The sequence below is a fragment of the Cololabis saira genome, chromosome 16, assembly GCF_033807715.1.
Source record: "Cololabis saira isolate AMF1-May2022 chromosome 16, fColSai1.1, whole genome shotgun sequence".
Taxonomy (NCBI): Eukaryota; Metazoa; Chordata; class Actinopteri; order Beloniformes; family Belonidae; genus Cololabis; species Cololabis saira.
This window is the reverse complement of record NC_084602.1, coordinates 36419678-36445814: the sequence shown is the minus strand read 5'-3', so window position 1 is coordinate 36445814 and position 26137 is coordinate 36419678. Positions and strand designations below refer to the sequence as shown.

At 43.0% G+C, this 26137-nt stretch overlaps 1 protein-coding gene across 2 annotated transcripts in view; it reads right to left on the bottom strand.

Annotated features, from left to right (window-relative positions):
* slc8a3 (solute carrier family 8 member 3) overlaps window positions 1-25566 on the bottom strand; it is a 143629-nt gene extending 118063 nt beyond the window's left edge. For both annotated transcript variants that reach the window (XM_061743663.1, XM_061743664.1), the window contains exons 1-2: window positions 24774-25566; window positions 11135-13004 (exon numbers count right to left, since the gene is read on the bottom strand). In XM_061743663.1, the coding sequence (XP_061599647.1) occupies window positions 11135-12915 (1781 nt within the window). In that variant the 5' untranslated portion in view covers window positions 12916-13004; window positions 24774-25566. The remainder of the gene's footprint in view (window positions 1-11134; window positions 13005-24773) is intronic.
* Between the last annotated feature and the right edge of the window lie 571 nt (window positions 25567-26137).

Here is a 26137-nt window from a genome sequence, read left to right as displayed (position 1 = left end):
GTACGACTGAGCGGAGAGGAACTGCAAGGCCGTGCACGACGACCTGTCTGACCTGTCTTAAAATGTATTCTGTGAAAAGGTAAGACACTAATTTCACCTTTTTCAACACATTTTAGACCAGTTTAGACTAGTAGGTCATAGTTTGAGGATATACTTTGTAATTAATTACACAAAGAGCCTGTTAACTGTTTGTTAGCATGGTAGTTAATTATTATTAATTTTCCCCAATAGTGTTTTTTTTCGCACATTAATCTCATCCACCATAACCTTGAAAAGTTCCTGCATCTCTTTTTCTCCTTCTCCATGTTTAGTGAGTGACTGACGGTTAAGACCAAACTACCTGTACAAATGTTGTTTGCTAACGCTAACTAACATGTGTGCAATGCAATGACATATTTTAAGAAGTTCTTAAGTAGGAAAAATAAGAAATTCGTAAGAAATGACAGTTCTTAAGACAGTTCTTAAGAAAATATTGAGGAATTTCACTAAAGAACTTTCTTATGAACTTCTTAATTTTAGATCTTAAGACATTTCTTAAGATCGTTCTTAAGAACATATTGGTGAATCCGGCCCCAGGCCGGTAAACGAACCCCGATGAGGGCTGGAAAAGTGCTGTCGGTGGCAAAAGCTGAGCAGCGGGAAGAAGATCAGTGTAAACACGTGTTCTGTCTGTCAGGACGCTAAGACGAGCGCGGTTACACGTTCCTTAAATATTCAGGAAGAGGTCTGGCAGAGGAATCCGGAGGTGCTGGCAGGGACGAGGGGACGAGGGGAAGTCACCCTGTTACCCGACGCTGAGAATATAAAGACATGGGGTGGATGTCGGGCTCTTATATGGTTCTGGTCCGTCTGCTGCACGCCACTCATTGGTTTATGGCTCCATCAGTTCCCGGTTAAAGGCCCGTCTCTCCAGACGGAGGCCGGGAACCTCCCCTGGTTTAATATTCCTCCTGCGTGAGACGGTACCGGCCCGTGCACCAGGACTATCCCCAGGGCTTTAAGGTTTAATCTGCAGGGCTTTATGGATTTAAAATGAAGAAAAAAAAAAGGGAGACGCATTATTACCTGCAGTGAGAACCTTTGTATCAGTCACTGAAACCCGTGCAGATTTAGAAACTGCACGGGTTTCAGAAACTTAAGGAGCTTTTTTATTCTATCCCTAATTGGACCGTCTGAGATTCTTCACACAAAAAGCGTCACGGGCATCATAGTCGTCCGGCTGCCATTCATTGTCTATGAAATCTCTGCAAGAGGAGTCGGAGGAGTCCAGAGCGTCAATTTGAAGTTGAGAGAATCTTAACTTTATGAAAATGAGCAGCAGCGACGCCGAGGCAGCGTCCAATCACAGACCGGGATTCCCAAAGCAGGAAGCATCGATGCAGATTGTACTTTCATGTACAAACATACACTCATTCACATGCGTACATGAGCATAGCTGTACTAACAAACTTACTTTATCAGGAATTAATATATTTCATCCAGCAAACTGACATGTTGAAATTTTGTGCTACTTGTGCTTAATTTATCTTTTTATTCTGTTATTATTATTTTATTTATTTTATTATTTATTAAAGTACTTGAATTTACTTTTTACTTTCAGGCAAGATTATTTTAATTTTTTATAAATTTTTATTTATTTTATTATTTTATTGATTTAATTTGCCTGAAGATGATTATTTTGTACTTTTGTCTGTTTGAATGGTTGTGTTAAAAAAATAAATCAGACGTTACTCAACAGTTACTCAGTACTTGAGTAGTTTTTTCACCAAGTACTTTTTTACTTTTACTCAAGTAATTATTTGGATGACTACTTTTTACTTCTACTTGAGTCATATTATTCTGAAGTAACAGTACTTTTACTTGAGTACAATTTTTGGCTCCTCTACCACCTCTGGTGCTTTGGTGTCGTTACTTGGTGCTGTATAAATAAAGTTGAATGGAACTGAATTAAATTCTTCTGTGATGTGGGTGTGTGATGTCACAGGACCCTGCAAAAGTCAGGAATTAAATATTTTCACTACAGTTTTCTACACATTTCTTTAACAGCTCAATAAAACCCTCTAAAAACAGCATAAAGATGAGTGTTCGTGGCAGCCGTTCCACCTGCAGGGCAGACCGCTATTGCAAATGTTCTCCTTTCACTCGTCGTCACTAAACTTAAACCTTCAACCCACCAGAGCAGCCGAGAGCTTGAGGGGTTAATATTTTGACCTGATTGATAAATTCGGAGGTTTCTATATTTAACCAAAATCCCCATCTGTCCCCTTTGGATGAACATTTGGATGAACAGTTGGCATCGAGGGCGACGTCGGATTAATCAGCTTCAATCACTCATCATTTGGGGAATATGGATCTGTTCTCCCTAATTTCCTGGAGATGTTGCACCTGCAAACCATTGTTGGAGGTTTTTAAGAGAAATTCCGACAAAACAACCTCTCCTCCGACCGTGTCGCTAATCTGGGAAGAGGAAAAAAAGCCCAGCTGCTGTGTGAATCCTGCCACCCGGTTAGTCTGCTTTGCTGGGTCTTTGGATAATTCTCTAAAATGAACTGGAACATTACGACAGGTGACACTCACAGCCGTCAGCGACTGCAGACGCTGCAGTTTGGAAGTAAAGAAATTACAAAAATCTGGATACCAAAATTGAAATGTGGATGTGCACCTTAAAGCAAGTTTTATTGTTTATTAGGGCCTGAGCACTAACAGTGCGAAGGCGCTATTGTATCTGTAGGAATTTTTTTTTCTCGTTTTTTCTTCCCACGAAATGAGGGCCTTTTTCCCCCTAAACGTGCCCCAAAAGTCACCAAATTTTGCACGCAAGCCAGGCCTGGCGAAAAATGTGATATTTAATGGTTTGCATTAATGGGCGTGGCCTAATGGCTCAACAGCGCCCCCTAGAAAACTTTGTGCCTCAAGCCCCACAATACGGTTTGAGGTACATGCACGAAAATCGGTACACACCTGTATCATGTCGCAACTTAAAGAAAAGTCTCCTGGCTCCATGGCCGAAACTGAACAGTGAGTCGGCCATTTTGAATTAATGGTGTAATTTTGGCGCAATTTATGCCATTCCTTCGGCAGTTAATACGGCCCGAACCGTAACGTGCACCCAGGTGTGTTATACATCAAAATGTGCGTCTCCATCCTGCGACGATGGGCATTACTTTTCTCTTTCAAAAGCGTTACCGTGGCGACGACAGACGCCAAAAAGCGCACCCCCCCTTCATCTGGTTGGTCCATATTTGATAGTTCCTACTTTCTGCCATAACTTTTGAATGGTTTGATATAGAGAGTCGTGGGTGGTTTCATCCGCTAAATGTCCAGCCTGAAGAATCTACATGCAAGTCATACAAGCTTTCACTGCAGCCTGAACGTGCACAAGGGTGCGACGGCGCATTCATCGCTGCTTGCAGCTTTAATTTTGTTTATTGTTGGCTTTATCTCGAACAACAACAAATCACCATCAAATTAAAAGGGTCAAAAATATCAAAAAAAACAGTCTCATCCAGAAATAAAGAACAACAGCAAAATAATGTGTTGGAGAGGGAACAGGAGGAAACAGAACGCTTATTTAGTCCTGTCCCTTCCTCACAATAAATATCAAAATATCATATGCCATAGAAAATATAAGAATTATAAAAGTAAAGTATTAGGACATCTGAGTATTTGGGTCCAGTCCAGGTTTATAACGCAGGATAAACAATACAGCAAACAACCGTCCAGTTTCAAACATAATATACTTATGTATATAGATACTGCAAATACATATTTAGATAATTATTGGTTAAAACTATGACGTGTCTCATGGGTTTCTGATCGTACTTCAGCTCCGACGAAACCAAACCAAAGAAAGGCTGGAGACAGTCAGCACCTTCTTATTCTGTCTTGTGAGTTATATAAAAACAACCATGTTGAGCACCGGTTCGGAAGCAGAAACAAAAAAACAGGTTGTGTTTTCTTGAAGGAGTCAGTTCAGAAAAGAGAAACTGCTGCCAAAAAGAAGAAAAAGGAGAAGGAACTTCATCTCCGCAGCCGTCTGCTGGAGAACTGATGTATTATTGAGCTCCTGATAAGGACGGTGATAGATTTCCAATCTGGCCGATAAGAGCGAGTCCAAATTGTGTCAAAAGAGGTTGAGAATTAATAGATCATAAAAGCAGAGGCAGAGGGAAAGCAAGGCGAGGCTGGAAGCAGAGATCCGACTGCGTTAGAGGAACATTCGGGTTAAATCGACCCAACGTCTGCTACCGGCCGGCGAGGACTGTAAACTCGCATTAGGGGCCGAAGAGATAACAGTTACTGTCATATCGCTGGGAACACATATTCCAACCAAAACTGAGTCGATTCACTTCATTTAGGTCCCTAATAATAAATATCTGATAATGAAACTCCAGAATGTTCCTTTACACACACTGCCCTTGTTCATATGTCGTAAATTACAATGAATTAGCAAAGAAGCACTGATTTAACAGTCAGGCAGTTCTTCTGCAAAAAGAAATGAACTTAAATTAAAAATAAAAACATTTTTCCTTTGTGAAATATGAATAAATTCTGCGTTTTTTCCTGTCGTGATGGTGAAAAAGACCCCGAGGAGAGTTTTCAAGGCAGCGGAAGAAACATTATAATTTGTAATTTGGCCTTTGGTGAATATTCTGCGCATTAATCCGCTTTGTTTTGTGTACGGATGTGTTCCCATGAATCTCCCAGTATGCTTCTGGATGAAGCTGTCGCTCGCACTGCTCCTCTTTGTCGTTTTAATGGATGCACAGAAGATCTAATTCATCACTATCTGAGTGTAATTATGGAAATTTCAGGAGGTTTGTTGGCGGTTTGCAGCAGCAGCGAGTCGTTTTACAGAAGATCCTGAAGTCTCTGACGAAGGAAGCAAAGAATTCTATTTATTAATCCTCCAGCGGGTTCATGCGTTTGATACTTGAATTAATAATGTCTGCTATGTTTTCATCTATCATTTAACATTTCTCTTTATCGTATACTGAGTACATCAACCGACGCGGGAGCCTTTATTTATTTAGCTGGATTGTGTAACGTATGAATGAGTAGTTGGGATCTTGTTCAGTCGTAGCAGGATTTGACTTTCGTGGCTATAAAAGATACATAACAGACATTTTCTTGAGTTTTAAAATAATCTTTTGAGTCATTAGTCCCTTAAATGCAGTAAAGGGTGGAGGGAAACCTGGGGGGAAGCTAAGCTAACGGCTACTCCCGCTGAGCGCCCGACGAGACAGTTTTTACTGAAAAATTTCTCAAAACCTCTGCATTGTAAATTTCTAAAATCTGTCAATTCGCGTTGACCATTATGCAGACTAACTAGCCATTAGCCGTTAGCATAGCTCCCAGAGGTCATGACCCCAGAGTGCCAGGTCTCCTTCAGATTTACTTTTATGAGACAACAACCAAAGATTTCAGCGAACACGGTTGTCTCCTCAGGTCCAGACAGAAGTTATCGACGTGACCTGCATTTCAGTCCGTTACAAGCTAGAGCCGGGCTAGCTGCACTTAGCTTAGCTTGATTAATGCAAAAAAAAATAACCTTACTCCAATAGTCAAAATTATACATATATTTTACATTATACCAGCACTTATAATAAACATTTATTGAAGATTGTTTGATTCATTAAAAAAGCATCAGTTGATTTTAGCTCTTCTAGCATTTATGCTAAATTAAAAAAAGCGAATTTCCGCACTGAAGGATGAATAAATAATTATCTAATCTAATCCCAATTATGCTACAAAAAGAGAAACTGCCATTTTTCAGTCCGTTAGCTTAGCTTAGCTGATCATAACAAGTGGAAGGAAGAGCTAGCTTAGCCTCATCCCGCAGCTAAAACTGTTTAACACCATTTACAATTTGCAAAGTTATTAATTTAGAACATAAAAAGGCATATTTTTTAAATTAACTGGTATAAAAACAATTCGTTTATCCCACATATTGATAATTTAACGCATCAGAACAACTTAGCGCTGCAAGTGTTTGGTGGTGGATTTCTTTCTTTGTGCAAGAAGAAAATAAAAATAAAGCTACCTCGTACTTTGGCTAAGTTAAGCTAACACATGACCCAACAAATAATGGCGATCTTTTCATCTCACGTTCATAAAAAAACAAAAAAAATGCAAGATTATCACCTCTAAAATGCGTACGTTGGTTCCCACCAGTCCGAGCAACAGGTCGGTCAGAACCAGAACCAGACGGAGCGAGACGTCCCAACAATCATCAAAATGTTTACCGCACAAAAGCAAAAACAGCAAAAACCGATGCAACACAATGTAAAAGAAAAAAGGCAGATAATACCAGAGACGTTCCATAAACTCTACCCCCCACTACGGTTGTGTTTCCTGTATCTGCGTCACGTGGGTTTCCCCACTGCCCCTTTAGGAGAATAACAGCAGGTCCTGAGTCTATTGAGTCCTATGGGAGAAGTGAACGTGAGCACAGATTATTACCAATTCCTTCGCCCCATAGTAACCTAAGTAAATATGGGACCCATTTTTCAAAAGCCACAAACCTTCTGAACATTCTGACACCAAAATGACAATTTTCAGACCGACAAATTAGGAGAAAATGAACTTTGTTTGAGACCTGTCTCTGTCTGAGCAACACACTCTCGCATGATTTGGCTCTCATAGCTAATAATATAATATAATATAATAATAATACATAGCTCTGCTCAGAGTCGTCGGTCACTGCAGAACTGCCAAAGTCGTTTTCCCATCGGATAAAATGAAGTTTAAAACTAAAATAAAACTTGCTTCTTTGCTTAATAATACTGTTATTGTTATTATTGAAGTCTTTTTGGAAGGGAAAAAAGAATATTAGACTGATCCGATGATCTTGTACTGGGTTGATATCAGATAAAGCAGAGCAGATAGAAGGCGGCAGATAAAAGGTAGCAGATAAAAAAAAAGAGCGGCGAAATAAGGCGCAAATAGGCGCAAACCTAACCCTAAGTTGTACTGTATCTAGTGTTGTATGTTCCAAAACGATGTGGGGAGAGGGGCGACCACGCCCACTTAGGAGACAGGAAGTGTGGGCACTGAAGTGCGTGTTAGTTCCCCCATGACTTCAGCGCCCACACCCTGGGTGGGGTTGGCAAAAGGATCTTTCTGTGTGGAGTTTGCATGTTCTCCCCGTGTTCCCTTGGGTAGCTAATGGGAGCTACCCTCACAAAAACATGCACACAGTCCTGGGCTATACTGCCCCCTCTGGCCAACCGGGGCGCCAGATGGGGTGGGGAGGATCCGGCCGGAATAACGTGATCCTTCCACGCACTACGTCCGGCCGGAGAACCCCACCCTGTCTGGTGAAAAGATGCGGCCTGCTCACTCCTCAGGTTAAGGAGGAGACCTGAGCTCAGTGCAGGGCCCCCCCCGGGGTTGGTAGAGGATGGCAATGCCCAGGACTGTTAGGTAGGAGCACTGGGTGATTAAATGGGGAAAAAACCGGGATAAAAAATATAAATAAAAAAAAAAAAGGAGACAGGAAGTGGAGACCATTTCATATCATTGGCAGTAATGGTAATGCTCTATCTTCTGTATAGAGTATCTTTGATAATACCAACAACATCACGACAGCATCACTCTCCAGTCCCTCAGCAGTTTTCAGGACCATAGAAACCGCTCGTCTCACATAAATCAAGCCAAACCCCGAGAGTTCAGCGGGCCCCGGGACTCGCCCCCCCCACCGCCGACGCCTCGGCCCTCAGGAGCTCCGAGCTCCCACCCCGGGGCCAACCGGCCCCCGGCGGACTGAGGGACCTGGTTACCGAGGAGGGGGACGCCACAGATGAGTGCCGCTCTGAATCAGCTCCCATTTTCTAATCCTGTATTTGACCCGGTCTTTGTACGTTTTGACCGTATAGAAACGTAATTCTCCTCAGTTGTGTGAAATAAGACCTGGAAACAGGCACTGTGGTATAGAATTGTCAAATTGGTTTAATTCACCGTACAAATTGTTACAGATTACTTTTGTAATACTGTATTGGACCCGGTCTTTGTACGTTTTGACCGTATAGAAACGTAATTCTTGCCATTGTAAGAATGAGATGTACCTGCTGAACTCTACTGCCCTTACTTTTTAACAACTTGTGCTTGTTTTACCTCTTTTCTTATCATTTTTTTTACCTCTTTTTACCTCTTTTCTTATCATTTTATTTGTTGTTTTATTTATGCTTGTGTTGTTCTCTCATATGTAAGTCGCGTTGGATAAAAGCAGTAGTAGTAGTAGTAGTATTTACTGTTTAATTGTGTCTTGCCGCTTTTAATGTTGATGTAAAGCACTTTGAATGACCTTGTGTTGAATTGTGCTATATAAATAAACTTGCCTTGCCTTGCATTCGCTGTTTTAGGTTTGGTTTTTGAGTTGCGGCGTGAAGTATGAGGTAAACTTGTCATGAAATAGCTGCTGTATGTACGGCCTGAGCTTCAAGAGTCAGAAAATCACCTTGTTCAGCGTTTGCTTTCGGTGCAGAGACGCCGTCTGACATCATTTAAGTTGGAGCATTTGCCGTTTGCACTAGACTTGTAGTTCTTTGTGGTCTTGGTCTTGTCTCGGTCTCTCCAGGTCTCGGACTCTGATAACTGAGATGACGATATCAGCAGTTCTTCCTCTGGTTAATGTACAGTTTTGTAAACTATTTGTATTTTGCATCTGATTTAATGTTTTGGTGCATCTGCATGTGTCTGTATTTAATTACAGTTTTGTGTTTATAACGGCCTTTGTGAATAAATATATGAATAATATTTGCATATCGTGATTGATTAAACATCAGGTCCATTTTAGTGATGCTGATATACGGTGTAATCTGATTACTATAATGGTAAATAATGTAATTTCAATCTTTAATATTTGAAATTCAGGTTTCATCTCCAAATTCAGTCCAATTTAAATCAGTAACATTTACTATTCACTACTTTTCTGAGGTGGAGGGGGGTGTTGGAGCTGGTTATTCTGCTAGATACTTTGGGACTAGTTAGTAGTCGTGTCAATCCTTAAAAGCTCTGGAGTCAATCCTCCAATAGTGTAGAAATAGCGGTAGTGCAGTCGCCACACATATCTGATCTCAGCTGATGGATGGAAACATTTATAGTGAGTTCAACATCATCATCCACTTCTCTGTGTTATTGAGCTGCAGTTAAAAACAAGCTCATATGGAAACTAGAACCAGGATGATGTTCTACAATCACTCAGGATCAGGACAGAACTAGGTTTGTTTCTGGTTTCGGTCTTGGTTAATCTTGGTCTTGACTAGTTTAGTTCTAGTCTAGTTTCCCTCGTCTCTCTGTAAACTCTGAATGCTTCTCCATCTTCCCCCGGTGAGACGCTCTGCCGTGAAGCCGCTTGTCTTCCTGCCAGGAGATGACAAGCGTTCAGCGGGGATTCGTCACAGCGCCGTGGAAACAGGATGGACTTAAGCAACCCTCCTCTCGCCTCTTTAATCCCCGCCGCTTTTGTTGTCATTAGGTTTTTTTTTCCCACCGTCTTTGTGCCCTGATTGCAGATTTGTCGGTTATTAGGCGGCTGGTTTTCTGAAACGTGGAGGTTTGATTCCTTTTCCCGGAGCCGTAGAATAAGGAGTTTTTGCATCCTGGCAGTGAGCCTGTGTGAGTAATAGTGATGTCTCAGGTAATTTGTGAGCGTTATGTGGGCTTGTCAGCGGTGCCATCTGTGGACGACGCCGCGCTACGAAAACACGAGCGAGTGGGCAGATCTGGCAGCGCTGCATCGTAGTAGGAGGACCGTCAGGGCCGAGCGTTGCGTGACTGCATCTACACGAGGCCGTTTCTGAGACGTGATCGGGCCTCTGGAGAGGAACCCTGCTCTGTTTATTTCACAGCCTGCACACACTTTGCTTTACAGGCAAGGCAAGTTTATTTATACAGCACAATTCAACACAAGGTAATTCAAAGAGCTTTACATCAACATTAAAAGCAGCAAGACACAATTAAACAGTAAATAACAAATAAAATGAAATAAAATGATAAGAAAGAGGCAGAACTGCTGATCATCAGATTCTATCACCTTGGTGTGCAACGGACTCCCAATTATCTGAGACCGAGACAAGACCAAGACCACAAAGAACTACAAGTCTAGTGCAAACGGCCACTTAAATGATGTCAGACAGCGTCTCTGCACCGAAAGCAAACGCTGAACAAGGTGATTTTCTGACAATTAAACAGTAAATAACAAATACAATGATAAGAAAAGAGATAAAACCAGTTGTTAAAAAGTAAGGGCAGTAGAGTACAGCAGGTACATCTCATTCTTAAAATGGCAAGAATTACGTTTCTATACGGTCAAAACGTACAAAGACCGGGTCAAATACAGTATTACAAAAGTAATCTGTAACAATTTGTACGGTGAATTAAACTAATTTGACAATTCTATGCCACAATGCCTGTTTCCAGGTCTTATTTCACACAACTGAGGAGAATTACGTTTCTTTACGGTCAAAATGTACAAAGACCGGGTCAAATACAGTATTACAAAAGTAATCTGTGCCGATTGTTGCGGTGAATCAAACCAATTTGACAATTCTACGTCACAATGCCTGCATTCAGGGCTTATCCATCACTAGTGTAACTTCGCCCAGTTTTCAAAAATAAAGTCGTAATATTACGACTTTATTCTCGTAATTTTACGACTTTATTTTTGTAATTTTACGACTTTATTCTTGTAATTTTATGACTTTATTCTCGTAATTTTACGACTTTATTTTTGTAATTTTACGACTTTATTCTTGTAATTTTATGACTTTATTCTCGTAATTTTACGACTTTATTTTTGTAATTTTACGACTTTATTCTTGTAATTTCATGACTTTATTCTCGTAATTTCCATTTTTTTTTGTCTTAGTTTGGCCCTAATACTCCGTCGTACAGTAGAGTACAGCAAGTATATTTCATTCTTACAATGGCAAGAATTACGTTTCTATACGGTCAAAACGTACAAAGACTGGGTCAAATACAGTATTACAACAGTAATCTGTGCCGATTGTTGCGGTGAATCAAACCAATTTGACAATCCTACGTCACAATGCCGAAGACGCAGAAGCAGAAGATCCAGCCAGAGAAAAACGTTTCAAGCCGCCAACAACACATAAGAAGGGAAAGGACTTACCAGGTCTCGTCGTTCTTGAACTCCAGCTCGCCGTAGGTGTCCTCGTAGTCCTCGCCGCCGCCCTTGGCGAGTCCGTCCAGGGTGCGGTACGGCACCACCACCGTGCCCCTGGCGCCGGACGTCCTCAGCACCTTCACCTCCATGACGCCGATGCTCTCGCTGACGTGGGCCGAGCCGCTCTCGAAGGTGAAGATGCCCGAGTGGTCGTCGTCCAGGATGGTCACCGTGGCGACGGCGGGGAACCCCAGCGCGGCCTTGGGGTAGGGCAGGCTGTTGGGCGACAGCACCTCGTCCTCCGTCTCCAGGACGCGCAGGTTGCTGAGCCGTACGAAGAAGTGCTCGTCCTCCTCGAAGATGTCGTCGTCGATGATGCCGACGCTGAGCTCGCGGAACGTCTCGCCCGGCTTGAACATCACCGAGCCCTCCGTGAACTCGTAGTCGGCGCCGGCGTTGGCCGAGCCGTCCTCCGTCTTGTAGTCCACGTAGACGGTCTTGTTGAGGTCGCCGCCCTTGCGGGCGACGGTCAGGACAACGGCGCCGCAGTTCTCCAGGCACTGATAGGCGGCGGGCTCGAAGGCGACGCGCGACACGTACTCCTCGGGCTCGTCCACCTGCACCTCCGGCACGCTGGCGCTGCGCTTGGCCTGCTCCGCCACGTGCTTCTTCAGGATGTTGCCGGCGCCCGTCATCATGCGCGTGGCCTGGATGCGGTAGAAGGCGCGGCTCTTCTGCTGGTGCGACAGCGCGTGGTAGTTGGCCATCTCCACCAGCTGGTCCAGCTCCTTCTCCGGGTGCTTCTGCTTCAGGTCCTTCAGGATGCGGATCATGTCCCGCCGGGACTCGTCCACCTCCCGGTTCTCCACCAGGCCCATCAGGTTGCTGGCCGCGCCGCCGTCCATGAAGTGGGAGTTGACCATCTTGCCGTCCATCTCGATGCCCTTGGAGCGGTCCGTCTCCGTCTCCATGACGACTCCCCGGTGTTTGTCCACGCGGTACTTCTTGTGCATGAACCGGTAGAAGAGCAGCCGCCGGTCCGCCACCCAGGCAAGGATGACGCAGATGGGGAAGAAGGCCAGCGTGACCAGGCCCTCCCAGACCTGGACCACGTTGGGCGAAAACACCGCCAGGATCATGTAGAGCCAGATGTAGGCGAAGATGCTCCACCCGGCGGTGACGAAGAACACCCGCAGGTGCTTGACCTTGCGCACCTCCCCCTCGGGGATGACGGACACGCACAGGCCGATGATCACGAACATGTTGAAGGCGGCGCTGCCGACGATGGTGGAGGGTCCCAGCTCCCCGGACTTGAACTCGTGTCCGCAGACCTCGATGACGGAGAGCATGATCTCCGGGGCGGACGAGCCCAGGGCCATGAGCGTGAGGTTGGACACGGTTTCGTTCCACACCCGGATGGTGGCGGTGGTCGTCTCCCCGTTGGGCCGCTTGATGACGATCTCCTTCTCCTGGGAGGTGATGACCTCGATGGCCGCCATGAAGCGGTCGGCGATGATGGACACCCCGAGGAACATGTAGATCATGGCCACGAAGTAGACGATGACCCGGGCGATCTTGTCCCCCATGGACGGGTCTTCGGGGTACCAGATGGGGAGGATGATCCCCGTCTGGCACTTGGAATTCCCCCGGCAGGTGGCATTGGCGGGGCTGAGCGGCGGGCTCGGCGTGGTCCGGGCCTCGGAGCTGAGGACGGCTAGCGCCACGGACACCAGCCCCAGCCACAGGCAGGCCGACGACCCGGGTGACGCGGGCCTGGTACCCTCCATGCACCCTCCTGCTTCTCAAGGCTCCTAACCGCACCTACACTCCCTCCGGGATCCAGCACGGGGCTGTGCTTTCCTTCAACCGCCGCCACCTGGAAGCACAAGAGAAAAACTGTTTACGGGTTTTATACCAGACCGGCTTCACTTCCTGTGATCAGTGGTGGACAGTAACGGAGTAAATTTACTTGAGTACTGTACTTAAGTACATATCCAGAGGATTTGTACTTTACTTGAGTATTAGATTTCTTTGGTACTTATTACTCTTACTTGAATACATTTCCAAGACAAATATTTTTACTTTTACTGGAGTAAATTTCTAGGAAGGCTGAAAAGTACTCGTTACTTTCAGGTCTGCTCTTTTTTCTTCTTCCCTAAAATCCTATTGGACACAAGCTGTTTTTGTCAAAGGAGGAGACCTATCACAGTGCACGCTCTCCACTGGGATCAGTGTTTCCCCTACCATTATATAGGCCTGGCGGGGCCGCCAGGCCAACGAGACCCCCTGCCAGGCCTAAAAAAAAAAAAAAAAATCAATGATCATTTACGTTTAGGAGCCTCTGCAGCTGTTCTGCAACGGGAGTCAACCTGCTTCGTTGCCTAGTAACGCTGCTGAGAGCGCAGGCATATTATTATATATTATGGGATGTATAGAGTTTGTAGCTAGCCAAAAAAAAAAAGAAAAAATATTGCGGGCGACAGACATGATATAAAGAAATGTTTCTGCAGGTCCGTGTGTTTGTGTTTGCATGAGACGCTGCAGGGAAGCATGAAGGGCATGCGTCCGCGGGGTCCTAGCGCCAGCCATGTATGAGCGTCTAGGCTGATTTATGGTTCTGCGGTACACCAACGGCGTAGGGAAAAAAATTCTTCTACAATGTTTAAATTATTTATAACCAGTGGTGGACAGTAACAGATTAAATTTACTCGAGTACTGTACTTAAGTACATATCCAGAGGATTTGTACTTTACTTGAGTATTAGATTTCTTTGGTACTTATTACTCTTACTTGAATACATTTCCAAGACAAATATTTTTACTTTTACTCGAGTACATTTCTAGGAAGGCTGAAAAGTACTCGTTACTTTCAGGTCTGCTCTTTTTTCTTCTTCCCTAAAATCCTATTGGACACAAGCTGTTTTTGTCAAAGGAGGAGACCTATCACAGTGCACGCTCTCCACTGGGATGTACGTAAAGCGGAAATACGTCAAGCCTCCTCAAAACGATACTGCTAAAGTAGCCTGCGTTTGTCAAGACAGAGCAGCAACAATGGCTACGCCTGCGTCAGGAGAAGAAAGACAATCCGCTGAGTCGTCTGAGTCTGATAATGAGCCGGACTCGGAGCAGGGACTTTCACAAAATCCTTGGCTATATCTTAACTCAATGTTTGAGTTCGACCGAGTAAAAAACGAGGGCACAGACAAACCACAGACATTTACAACTCAAATTAATTTAGAAAAAATATAGTAATTTACTGATGTGGAAAATAAGAAATTTAAGTAAATGTAAAAGCATTTACTTTTGGAGACTTAAGTACCTTTTAAAAGCAAGTACTTTTCTACTCTTACTCGAGTAATATTTTGACTGAGCTATTTTTACTTGTAACGGAGTAAATTTTGACCAGTAGTATTTGTACTCTTACTCAAGTACTGGGTTCGAGTACTCTGTCCACCTCTGCCTGTGATGAACCGCAGTGGGGTGGAGAATAGGGATGGGCGGTAGACTAAAAAATGTATCACGATAATTTCTGGCATTTATCCCGATAACGATAAAAATGACGATAAAAAAAATACCAATTCAACTCCACCTTTTTAACTATAAATCTATCACTGTTGTGGAGCAGAAGATTCTTCTTAATAACCAGAACGTGTGGCCTTAAAATCGGACATTTATTCTCCTCAAAACAAGTTGCAGCTTACGAAAAACGGGAGAAAACCGACCTTTTTCCGACATCTTCAGCAGTCAGTTAGAAACTAAAGCTAACGGTTAACACACGTTAGACCATTTCCTGTAGACTTCAAAATAAAAGCATTTCCATTTGAAACCGGAAATAGGGTATTTTCAGTACAATCCATTTAACGTTTATGTTCATGTTCACTTTACTGTAAAGAGCTGTAAATAAACTGTAAATACTAAATGTAAATAAACTGTAAATAATATAAATAGTGCATCTTACACATTTTAACTTTTAACAGCATTTTAACATTTAACAGCTTTAAGTAAACAGGAATTATCTGTTTAAATCCCTAATAATAAAACAATTCACAACAATCACCACATTCAGTCTTTGGAGCCCCCAATTCACTGCTCTAAAAGATACTAAATGCTACTAAACTACACCAATTAAATTGAATTAATAAAAACCAATTAAATGAGTTACACCTGTACTGCAAAACTGGAATGACTCAGATCCGCCATGTTTGTTACACAAACGGGAATTTATCCTTCTTTCTTTCTTTCTTTCTTTCTTTCTTTCTTTCTTTCTTTCTTTCTTTCTTTCTTTCTTTCTTTCTGTCTTTCTTTCAGGGTCATTTCTTTCAGGCTCATTTCCTTCCTTCCTTCCTTCCTTCCTTCCTTCCTTCCTTCCTTCCTTCCTTCCTTCCTTCCTTCCTTCCTTCCTTCCTTCCTTCCTTCCTTCCTTCTTTCCTTCCTTCCTTCCTTCCTTCCTTCCTTCCTTCCTTCACGTACGTTGTGCGTCGATTTAACGCAGAACCATAAATCCGGCTTTACACAAAAACGTCATCAACGGGAATTTATCGTTTTTTACCGCGAGATACAAATTCTTACTGTGGGGAATTTATTTTATGGTATATCATGAACGGTAAAATATCACCCATTCCTAGGGTGGAGCCCGGATTGGTTCAAGTCACAGACGTTCAACACAACAGCAGCGACGCTGACTTGCATAATGGCGACTTTGACGAGACGGAGCAAAGCTGGTTTTTATTTTGTTAATAAAGTTTGACATACGGTACTATTCTTCTTGGTTTTTTTTTTGCATTTGCTGTAGGATTTTGTAGCATTTCCTGTAGCGCAGCTCCGTCAGGTAGATACGTAACTCAACCCCAGCCACTATAGTACGGTATTTTACCATATATTTAGTTACCTTATAATGTGATGCGCCTTATATATGGAAAAAGTTTTAAAATATGTAATTCATTGAAGGTGTGCCTTATAGTGCGGAAAATACGGTACTTTGAAGCTTTTTTTCCCCAAAGCAGAGACCAGAGGAAATGTAGTGCATGCATTCAAAAACATGACCGGTCCTTGCGAGCCAAGAGAAGGCGACTTTATTCACGAAATTTTGACTTTTTTCTCAACATTTCGACTTTTTTCTCGAAATTTTGACTTTTTTCCTCGACATTTTGACTTTTTTCTCGAAGTGCATAATGAAAAATCTTCCTCCTGTAAAATATTTAAATTTTTCTCCTGCCTGGCCCTAATACTCTTCCGTACCGTCGAAACTGTGCCGTTGGAAACTGTCAGGGCTGGTGTGGTGAGGACCCAGATGCAGGAGAGCGAGGCGTTCGCAACAAAAAGGGTTTATTTTCCAAACCAAAAACAAAGCGCTGCTTGGCAGGATCAAAACACACGGAAACAGGGATAAAAAAACTGGAGCAAAAACAGGCAGGACACATGGAGGAAAACACAGTACGGAACCACAAGGAGCAAGGGAATGACAAGACCAGATATACACAAGGGGGTAACGAGACAAAGGTGCAGACAATCAGGGAAGATGGGACACAGGCGGGGCAAAACAGAAACCAACTGGGGGGGGATGTCAAACCCTGACAGAAACAAAAACAAACTAAGAAAATACAATAAGAAAAAAAAGCAGAGGCAGAAACAAGGACCCCAGATGTCAGATGATGATGTAGTGAAACCTGAACACCTCCATACGGAGCAGGATTACAGCAGAACTGCAGACGTCGTCTAAAGAAGCTCCAGCTAAGCATCTTAGCACCTCTCCGGCTCCCCCGGACGAGACCTCACCATTATTTCAGAGCCAGCAGCCGCTGCCGGAGGCAGAACGAGGCTAATGAGCAGTCGACCAAGCCGACTCATGACATGATATAACAGGGGGTTTATGTAAAGCCCCCCCCCCTCGGTGGGGCCTGATTGTTTGGCGGTTTAGCAGCTGCGCCGGGCCCTCGGGGGCCGCTGCCGGTTTAGTCTGAGCTGCAAACGTCTCCAGAGAGATGCGGATCATGGAAGTCGCTGCTTCTGCCCCGACGTCCCTGCAGGTTTGTTTATCTGCTAGTTTACGTCGTTGGGCCAACGCTACGCCACTCTGAACCTGAACCTGAAAGGGACATCTTCTGTTCTTATTCCTGACTGAAGGGCTATTTCTGAATAAAAGCAGCCATTAAATGCCTTTTTAAAGCACAATCTTACGTAACTCATACGCCTGATATTTACAGTCATGCAGAACCTAAAAACAACTCTTTTAAGCCGTTTTTCTTTCCTTTTTTTTCTTTAAAGACATAATAAAAATAATGCAAATACAGGACTGTCTCAGAAAATTAGAATATTGTGATAAAGTTCTTTATTTTCTGTAATGCAATTAAAAAAACTAAAATGTCATACATTCTGGATTCATTACAAATCAACTGAAATATTGCAAGCCTTTTATTATTTTAATATTGCTGATCATAGCTTATATTTTAAGATTAAGATTCCCAGAATATTCTAATTTTTTGAGATAAGATATTTGAGTTTTCTTAAGCTGTAAACCATGATCAGCAATATTAAAATAATAAAATGCTTGCAATATTTCAGTTGATTTGTAATGAATCCAGAATGCATGACATTTTTGTTTTTGTAATTGCATTACAGAAAATCACAATATTTTAATTTTCTGAGACAGTCCTGTACATCCTCACAATAACTTTCTTCTGTCGTCTTTTATTTAATAAAAATGCAATTAATCGCATATTAATCGCACATTTATTCACACATTTTTTGATGTTCTAAATTACCTTAAGGTATTTTTTTAATACTGTTAATAATATGAAAAAGGGCAAATATGCTGCTTTATGCCAACCTTCCACAAAAAAAAGCTTTTGACCTGAATGTTACATTCCTTCATAAATACAAACACAATGTAGTCCCCAACTTTACACTTACACTAACTTAAGACTCCTTGTTTTTTTTTGTAAGCAGCTCAATGTTAAACAATGAACCATATGCATCACAAACATTGTACAAGAAGTGCATTGGTCAGTTCAATTTTCCCTGTAATTATGTCTAACCTCATATGGAGGAAAATAAAAGGCTCAAACAAAAGGCTTGTCTGTTTTTAAAGGGGGGGGTGCGGGTGCGCTCTCTCAGTGATATTTGAGACTCAACGTACTTCAATGGCAATTCATTTCAAATCGACATCCAAATAACTTTAGTCTTGTCCAGCGAACCATCTGCATCTTTTTGAAGGTGAACTTGCTGCTCAAAAGTCCCTTTTCATTCTCCATCTTTCCTCGCTTTTCAAAAAAGTTCACGCAGTAATCCACCATACTTTTCCTCAAGCTACGGTGCCGTCGACCACCAGAAATTATATAACGCGCGTTTTTTTTTTTTTTTTTTATCCTGCACGTTAATCGTGCGTTAAAAAAATTGTCAGCGTTAAGATGACGTTAAGAGAACGTTAAGTTAACGCGTTATCTTAAGCCCTAATTTATACATATAATATTATTTTATTTAACACTGTTGTCCCTACAGTTTTAGGAGATGCTGTCATTTGCTTTGTTTTTATGCTTTTATTTTGTTTTAGTGGGTATATTTGCTTACTTTATTGTTGATTTGAGCACTTTGGTCAACTGAGGTTGTTTTAAATGTGTTATGAAAAATAAACGGATGATCTTTATGGTGGCCGAGACCCGCCATTGTGGAAAATTAAAGAAACGCTGCAAATAAAATAAACGCTTTGCAAATAAAATAAACGCTGAAAATGAAAACAAACGCAGCTGCAAATAAAAGAAACGCTGCAAATATAAAGAAACGCAGCTGGAAATTTTTTAAAAAACGACGCAAATAAAAAACCCACAACAGAAGTGAATTACCGGGGACTATTTTTGCTGATGCACCGGTGTTTTTATGTGAGAGGAGAAGAAGAAGACGAAGAGGACGTAAGTGAAAAGGAAGAAATAATAAGAGCGAGGAATAAGAAGAACAACGAACGAGAAAATAAGTTAAAAGGTTAGTGTTCAACGTCGCTACGTGTAATTTTTAATGTGAAACACCGGTGCATCGGCAAAAATAGTCCCCGGTAATTCACTTCCCATGTGACTTTTTTATGTGCGTCGTTTTTTTTATTTTATTTGCAGCGTTTCTTTTATTTGCAGCGCCGTTTTTTTTCCGTTTGCAGCGTTACTTTTATTTTCAGCAATAGCGGGTCTCGGCCACCGTAGATCTTTGTTTTGGATCTCCTGGGATTTGTTCACGTGCAACTTTGCAGACTTCGTCCATGTTTTTCCCCAACTGAAGAGGACTTTTCCCGTCCACCGTCCAAACAAACGGCTCTTAATCAGCCTTCTTCTAATTGTGCTGTAACAGAGTCTAACGGAGAAGTAGTTCTTTCTCTGGGTTTTGCACGGCCTGAAACGGAGGCAGGTTTTCTCGACGCTGCTGGGATAATTGCCAGCTGCCACGTGCAGAAACAACTGCTTCTCTACGGCCATTGCTTACGTCGTTCCCTCGTGGCATCGTGTTATGACACCCCCCCCTATTCCAGACCAGCAAACTGCACATTTTTTCCTCCTTTTTTAAAGAGGCAGCACATCTGTTGATGATCAGCTCGTTAAGGGCCGATGATTAGCACGTCCCCCGGGAGCCGTAACGAGCTCTTCAGAACCGCCCTCATCGCTTTATTTCCCTGCTGATTTTCGTTTGGTTAAATAAACGGTGGCGTAGCGACAAAAGCTGCTCATCTGAGGTTTTATTCGCCTGAAACTGAGACCTCAAACGATTATCCTGCAAGAAATCCTCAGTTCATTGTGACATTGGAGAGATCCCATCCTCGATAACGTCACGGAAACAAATATCAATCAGAGAAATAAACTTTGAGTTAATGGAATTTGAGAATAAGAGGAAATTAAATTCCTCAGATGTTTAAACGAAAGAGGCTTTTGATCTGAAGCCGATCTGAAGGGGAGAAAAGGATGGCAGCGAGCGGCAGCAGGAGCTGAGACAGGGAACCTCCATCTGACCGAGTCAGCAGAACCTCGTTTTGTGGACCGAAGCCAGTTTCTTTAATTCCTGCGAGAACCGACGCAGCAGAGCAAGAAAACCACGGGGAAATAACAGGCCAGCAAAGTTGCTCCTGAACGAGACACAACTTTTCTGTTTGAACTTTTAATACCACAAGAAAAAAACAGAAAGAGTCAACTTAACCCTTTAGATATTATGAGCATGGAGCTGCGGTAACAAGGTGAAGCCGACTGCAGCCATGAATTATCCATCGAGGCCGGAGGGAAGAGCCTCTCCGGCTCCACTGACCCGCAGCTTCTCCTCTTTTTGTTTTACTGGGGTTTTCTGTCTTTTTATTGCGTGTCGGCCATCTGGGTGGATCTGCAGAAACCTCAACGAGCCTCGCAGCATTTAGGAGGTCAGGGAAGCCGCTCGCAACGCTAGAACCTTTTGAGACTCAGAAACAAAAACCACATGAAATGATATGTTTCCAGAACAGAGTCCAACACTGGAGGTTTCTAGAGTTCCTCAGATGTGGATTTAAATTATCATCTAAAATCAACATTACACATAATATCATTGTATTTTTCTAATGTATTTATTTATTTGTAAAAATCAGTTCTTTTTTACAATAAATTCAATTATTTTTATAATAAATACAAATATTCTAAATATTTTCTAGCAATTTATTTTATCACAGATTAAACTATTTCATCAAATAAAGATTCCAATTTATTGACATTTTTTTAATAAATTCAACAATTTTTCTAAACAAATTAAACTTTGATTAACGTTTAGTTTTATTAACGTCTTATAGATAAATAGATCTACTTTTTCTTTTTTTTCTTTATTCATTTTTTTAAAGCAAACTCACCAATTATTTTTAAGCATCAAATACAGATGACATTGTAATTTGAAAAAAAAGTATGAATACATTTTTCTAATAAAGATCAAATGAAGAATCTATTTAAGAAGTTAAAGAGTTATTTTTACTGGATATTCCCGCCTCCTCTGTGTTACAGTTTTCCAGCATGATGCTGATTCTCGATGCTCATGACTCCAGCCGCTTCTCCACCTGCAGACCTCAAACAGGAAGTTGTTATGCAGTATTTTGTAACTTCCTCTAGTGACTTTTAGTTGCCGAACCCGGTAGGATCCACCGACTAACTAACGAACCTGGTTGTGGACCCTGGTTTAGTCTTTGGATGTTAAGTATGTTAATTCTTCCTGTTTGGAAAGTTACTCTCGGACGCTTCTGGACGAGTCGCAGCATAAAGCCCAACGTGATTGGCTCGGTACGTTCTGTACCGATAGAAACAGGCGTGAATAGTAGCGATGTCAGACCCATTTCATGGAGATCATTTTCATGCGTCAGTCTGACTGAGTCTGGTAAACATCTTTTGCAGCTAGCGTGGTTATAGTCGGAATCCGAAAACTACCACTCCGGACCACTGGGGGGCAGCAACGTACCACTTCCTGTTTCCCCTTTTCTTTAATCTGTTTCCTTCTTATTTCATTGTTTGTTAGCAAACAAGATGAAGACAGAAAAGATGACAAAGGAAAAACTACCCGACCCCCGCGAATGGAAATATCACCAAAAACTGAAACTACAAACGTCATAATGAAACAATCACAATAGAGCGAATGCGCATGACGTCACAGATGCGACTTCATGTTTCGCCCACTGAGTGTCAGAAAGACTGAGTGTCAGAAAGACTGAGTGTCAGAAAGACTGAGTGTCAGCGTAAACTTTCAGTTTGAGCAACTGGAAAACATCTAAAATGGGAAAGAGCTGTTGTGCGATCGACTGTACTCATAGATTTAGCAAGAAATCTGAGTTATCGTTTTACAGACTGCTGAAAAATAATCTTGACAAATGGATCGCTGCAATTCACAGAAACAACTGGATTCCAGACACCGAAACGTGGATTTGTGGTTCCCATTTTGTATCAGGTAATGTTGGATTTTTTGGTAGCTAACGTTAAACGGTCAAATCATAAAGTTCGGTGTCGTCATCACTTTAATTTTACAACAAATCCTGCCTTGAAGTCGGACCAAGCGTCAAGACTTTTGTAAGCCTTTAAGCTTTGCTTCGTGTATTTCCCCGGAGTAGAAATTTAGTACATATAAATATCAGGAAACTATTTGTGGCCAAATATTAATGTCCATGGACCACTGGTTCTTGGTAACTGTACCAAATATTAATGTCCATGGACCACTGGTTCTTGAGGTAACTGTACCAAATATTAATGTCCATGGACCACTGGTTCTTGAGGTAACTGTACGGGTCACTGTCAAGTCCAACTGCCTTTAATTTAAGCTGATAATCAGCTGTTATCCCGTCTTCTCCAAGCTTGAAGCTGTTTCTGCCACTGCGAGTAAGGGGACTGGTCCAGTGGGGAAGTGACGTCAATGCAGACCCTCTATGTACAGCTTATCATCAATAATCACCAAATAAAGCTTGAACAAATGATAAAAATCCCTTTTTATGTTTTCTTTCCCAAGTAAGCGACACATCTGGAACTGGACCGTTGCTCGAAGCCCTGAGGACCTGAATAACTTCTAATTCACCTCCCAGATCGATAAATGAAGCCGCTAACTGTTGGAAACAAACAGAACCATCAGCTGGAGTTCTTACTGGGTTCTTAGTGAATAATGGGCCGGTGTTCTGCCAATCCGTGCTCCCTGCCGAGAAATGCTACTTTGTGGTTCTGCGCATGCGCACAGTCGATTTTCAAAGTTTGATTGCGACGGCAATCATTTCTTGCACGATGTAAAATTGATAATATAGGATGTTGTATTTGATCCTTCAAAATACACTACCCATGACATGAATTGCATTACACTTTGTGAACATTATACGATAAAGAGAGAGAGAAAAAAAATTATATCGCTTTATTTGATATTCATTCAGTCATTGGCCTTTATTTAACCAGGCAGGTCATTAAGAACATTCTTATTTACAATGACAGCCTGGCAAGAGACAAGGAAGTTGTTTAGGGAGTAAAACACAGTAAAATTGAAGCTCTGCAAAGGTAGAAAACCATTAGGTAGCATTTTTCGGCAAGGTAGCAAGGATTGGCAGAACACCGGTGTTGTGCCAAAAAGTGATTGCCTGCCAGAATATGATTTCTTCTGATTATCTGGCCGCGGGAGCGCGCACAGCAGCCCGTTGAGCGATAGCGCTAACACGTCAGATTTTCAGATTATGAAGCTCAAAAATGAGATTAAGTCATATTTAGGCAGAAACAACCTTTCATTAACTGTATTTGGCCTTCAATCAATTTTTGGCAGGTGAAAATGCCTATTTTGTGTTGTAATGGTCCTTTAAAAGAGTTAAAAGCAATCCTGTGAGCTCTAGTTATTATGAAGCTCAAGAATGAGATCAAGTCATATTTAGGTAGAAACAACCTTTCATTAACTGTATTTGGCCTTCAATCAATTTTTGACAGGTCGAAATGTCGAGATTAATGTTGAAATACAATTTCGAGAAAAAAGTCGAAATGTTGAGCAAAAAGCCGACTTTTGCACTTGACTTTACTCTTGAAATTGTATTTCAACATTAATCTCGACATTTCGACTTTTTTCTCAAAGTGCACAATAAAAAAAAATCTTCCCCTCAAATATTTTTTCTCCTGCATGGCCCTAATACTCTTCTGTAAAAAAGACCCATTTTCAGGGGAGAAATCAGATTCTGGCAGGCAATCACTTTTTGGCACAACACCGGTTTGGTTTTATGGACCAAAACAAACCATTTCTGCATAAAACCACCTACAAACACGTGACTCCGGGTCTCCAGGTGACAGTTTCAGGGTTAAATTGGGAGTTTTTCCCCCCACCCCTGTGACCCCCCCGGACCAGCAGAACCAGGCCTCCCTCTCTCCACCTTTCCCTATTTTGGCCCCGCGTCTCTGGTTCTGGAGCTACTTGATCCGCGCGTAAAGACGCACCGGCAGCGCGGAGACGCAGCTGTTGCTGATTAATCATCACGACGCGGGAACGCGCCCGCGGGAGCGCGCCGCTCTGCTCGCTCCCGCCTGGGGGGTTAAAGCTCCAGCATCACGAGCTAAAGTGGTGGATCCAGGTGTTCAGCCAATCAGCAGCCGCTCAGGCGTCAATTACTTTTACGTCACACCCATTTTGGACTTTTTTTTTTTAACTTTATTTAAAAGAATTATCACAAAACAGTATACAAGAACAGTATACAAATAAAAAAACAGAACATGTGCCAGAGGTGATGTTTGTTATTCAAGAAGATTAAATATATAATACAAGTCTACGGTTTTAATAGCCTTTTCATTTGTTGATTTTAGGATTAATTTCAAGTAAAGTTCCATTTCTTTCTGGAAAACCAAAAAACAAGGGGTTTTCTTTGAAAATTTACTCTTATGAATATGAAATTTGGCAAGAAATAAAAACAGATTTATCAAAAAGTAACATTTTCCTTCTTTCTTAGGGAAAGAATGGAAACCAAAAACAACATTTTCCCAATGTAAATTAAAATCTATACCAAAAGAGTCAATAATACATTATATCTGCCCATAGTTTCCCATTTTGGACTTCATCATGATGATCATGACATCCCTGTTTGTGCACAAACAGGGATGAATTGTAGGGGCAGCAGATTAAAGAGCTGATAAAACCACAACCAGAAACAACCAGAATCAGAGGATGCTGCTCACCTGGACTTGTATTCCGGGGTTGGGGGTCTGTAGATGCTGGAGCTCCGGCCCCCCTCCTCTCCTCCTCTTCGGCCCCAGCAGCCTCGCGTCTTCCCCGGCCGGGAACTCCTCGGACTAGCGGGACCCAGCTGGAGCCGGATCTTCCCCAGATCCTCCCAGATCCTGCCCAGATCCCCTCAGAATCCCCTCTGGATCCTCCCCAATCCTCCTGGATCTTCCCCGGATCCCCTCTGAATACTAAACCACTACTGTCATTTAGCAGACGCTTTTATCCAAAGCGACTTATGAGAAACACAAAAATCACGCAAAAGCGCAAAAGCGCAAAAGCGCAAAAATCACATAGGAGGTTTAGCTGGATCAGTGCTGGTCAGAATCCTCCTGGATCCTCTTAGATCTCCCCGGATCCTCTCAAATCCTCCCTAGATCCTCCTCCTGGATCCTCCTGAACCCTCCTGGATCCTAGATCCTCCTGGATCCTCTCAAATCCTAGATTCTTCTCTGGATCTTCCTGGATCCTCTCAGATCCTTCTCCTCCTAAATCCTCCCGGATCCCCTGGATCTTCCTGGATCCTCCTTAGATCCTCCTTAGAATCTCCTTAGATCCTCCTTATAGATCCTCCTTATAGATCCTCCTTAGATCCTCCTTAGATCCTCCTTAGATCCTCCTCTCCCCGGATCCTGCCCCGGATCCTCCAGGTCTCCCCGCCGGAGAGGGAGGAGGAGTCGGGGTTTCAAGGCTGCACCTCCGGGTCCGGATGGATCTCCGTCCGTGCGGCTCTCCCTCCTCCCGTCAACTCTCCTCCTCCTCCTGTTCTTCCTCCTCCTCCTCCTCCTCCTCCTCCTCCTCCTCCTCCTCCTCCTCCTCCTCCTCCTCCTCCTCCTCCTCCTCCTCCCTCTCCTCCTCCTCCTCTCCGCGGCAGCAGCTCAGGATGCTGCTGTCGCTCCTGTCGGGATGCAGCTGCAGCAGAGCAGAGATGATCAATAACTGATCAATAACCGATCAGCGGCATCTCCGGGACGGGAACCTGCGCGCACCGCGGCGGGGGCGCGCTCTTCGGTCCGCCGGTGCGCGCTCCCGCGTCTGCATGCGGCGGGGCTGGTGGGGTTTATCCCCCGGCCGTCCTCATCCTCCCCGCGGATCCGGTGCGCAGAGACCCCGCTGGTGCTGGCCGCTCTGCGGGGGCCGTGGCGGTGGATGTCTGCTCCCCGTCCCTGCGCTGCTCCCCCCGGTTAGAGCTGCTGGTTCAAAGCTCTGCTGTTCAAACCTCTGCTGGTTCTGGTTCAAACCTCTGCTGCTCCGTCAGCGCAGCCGCCGACGTCACCGTCAGCTGAGACGAGCGGGGGGGAAAGAAGGAGATAAATAA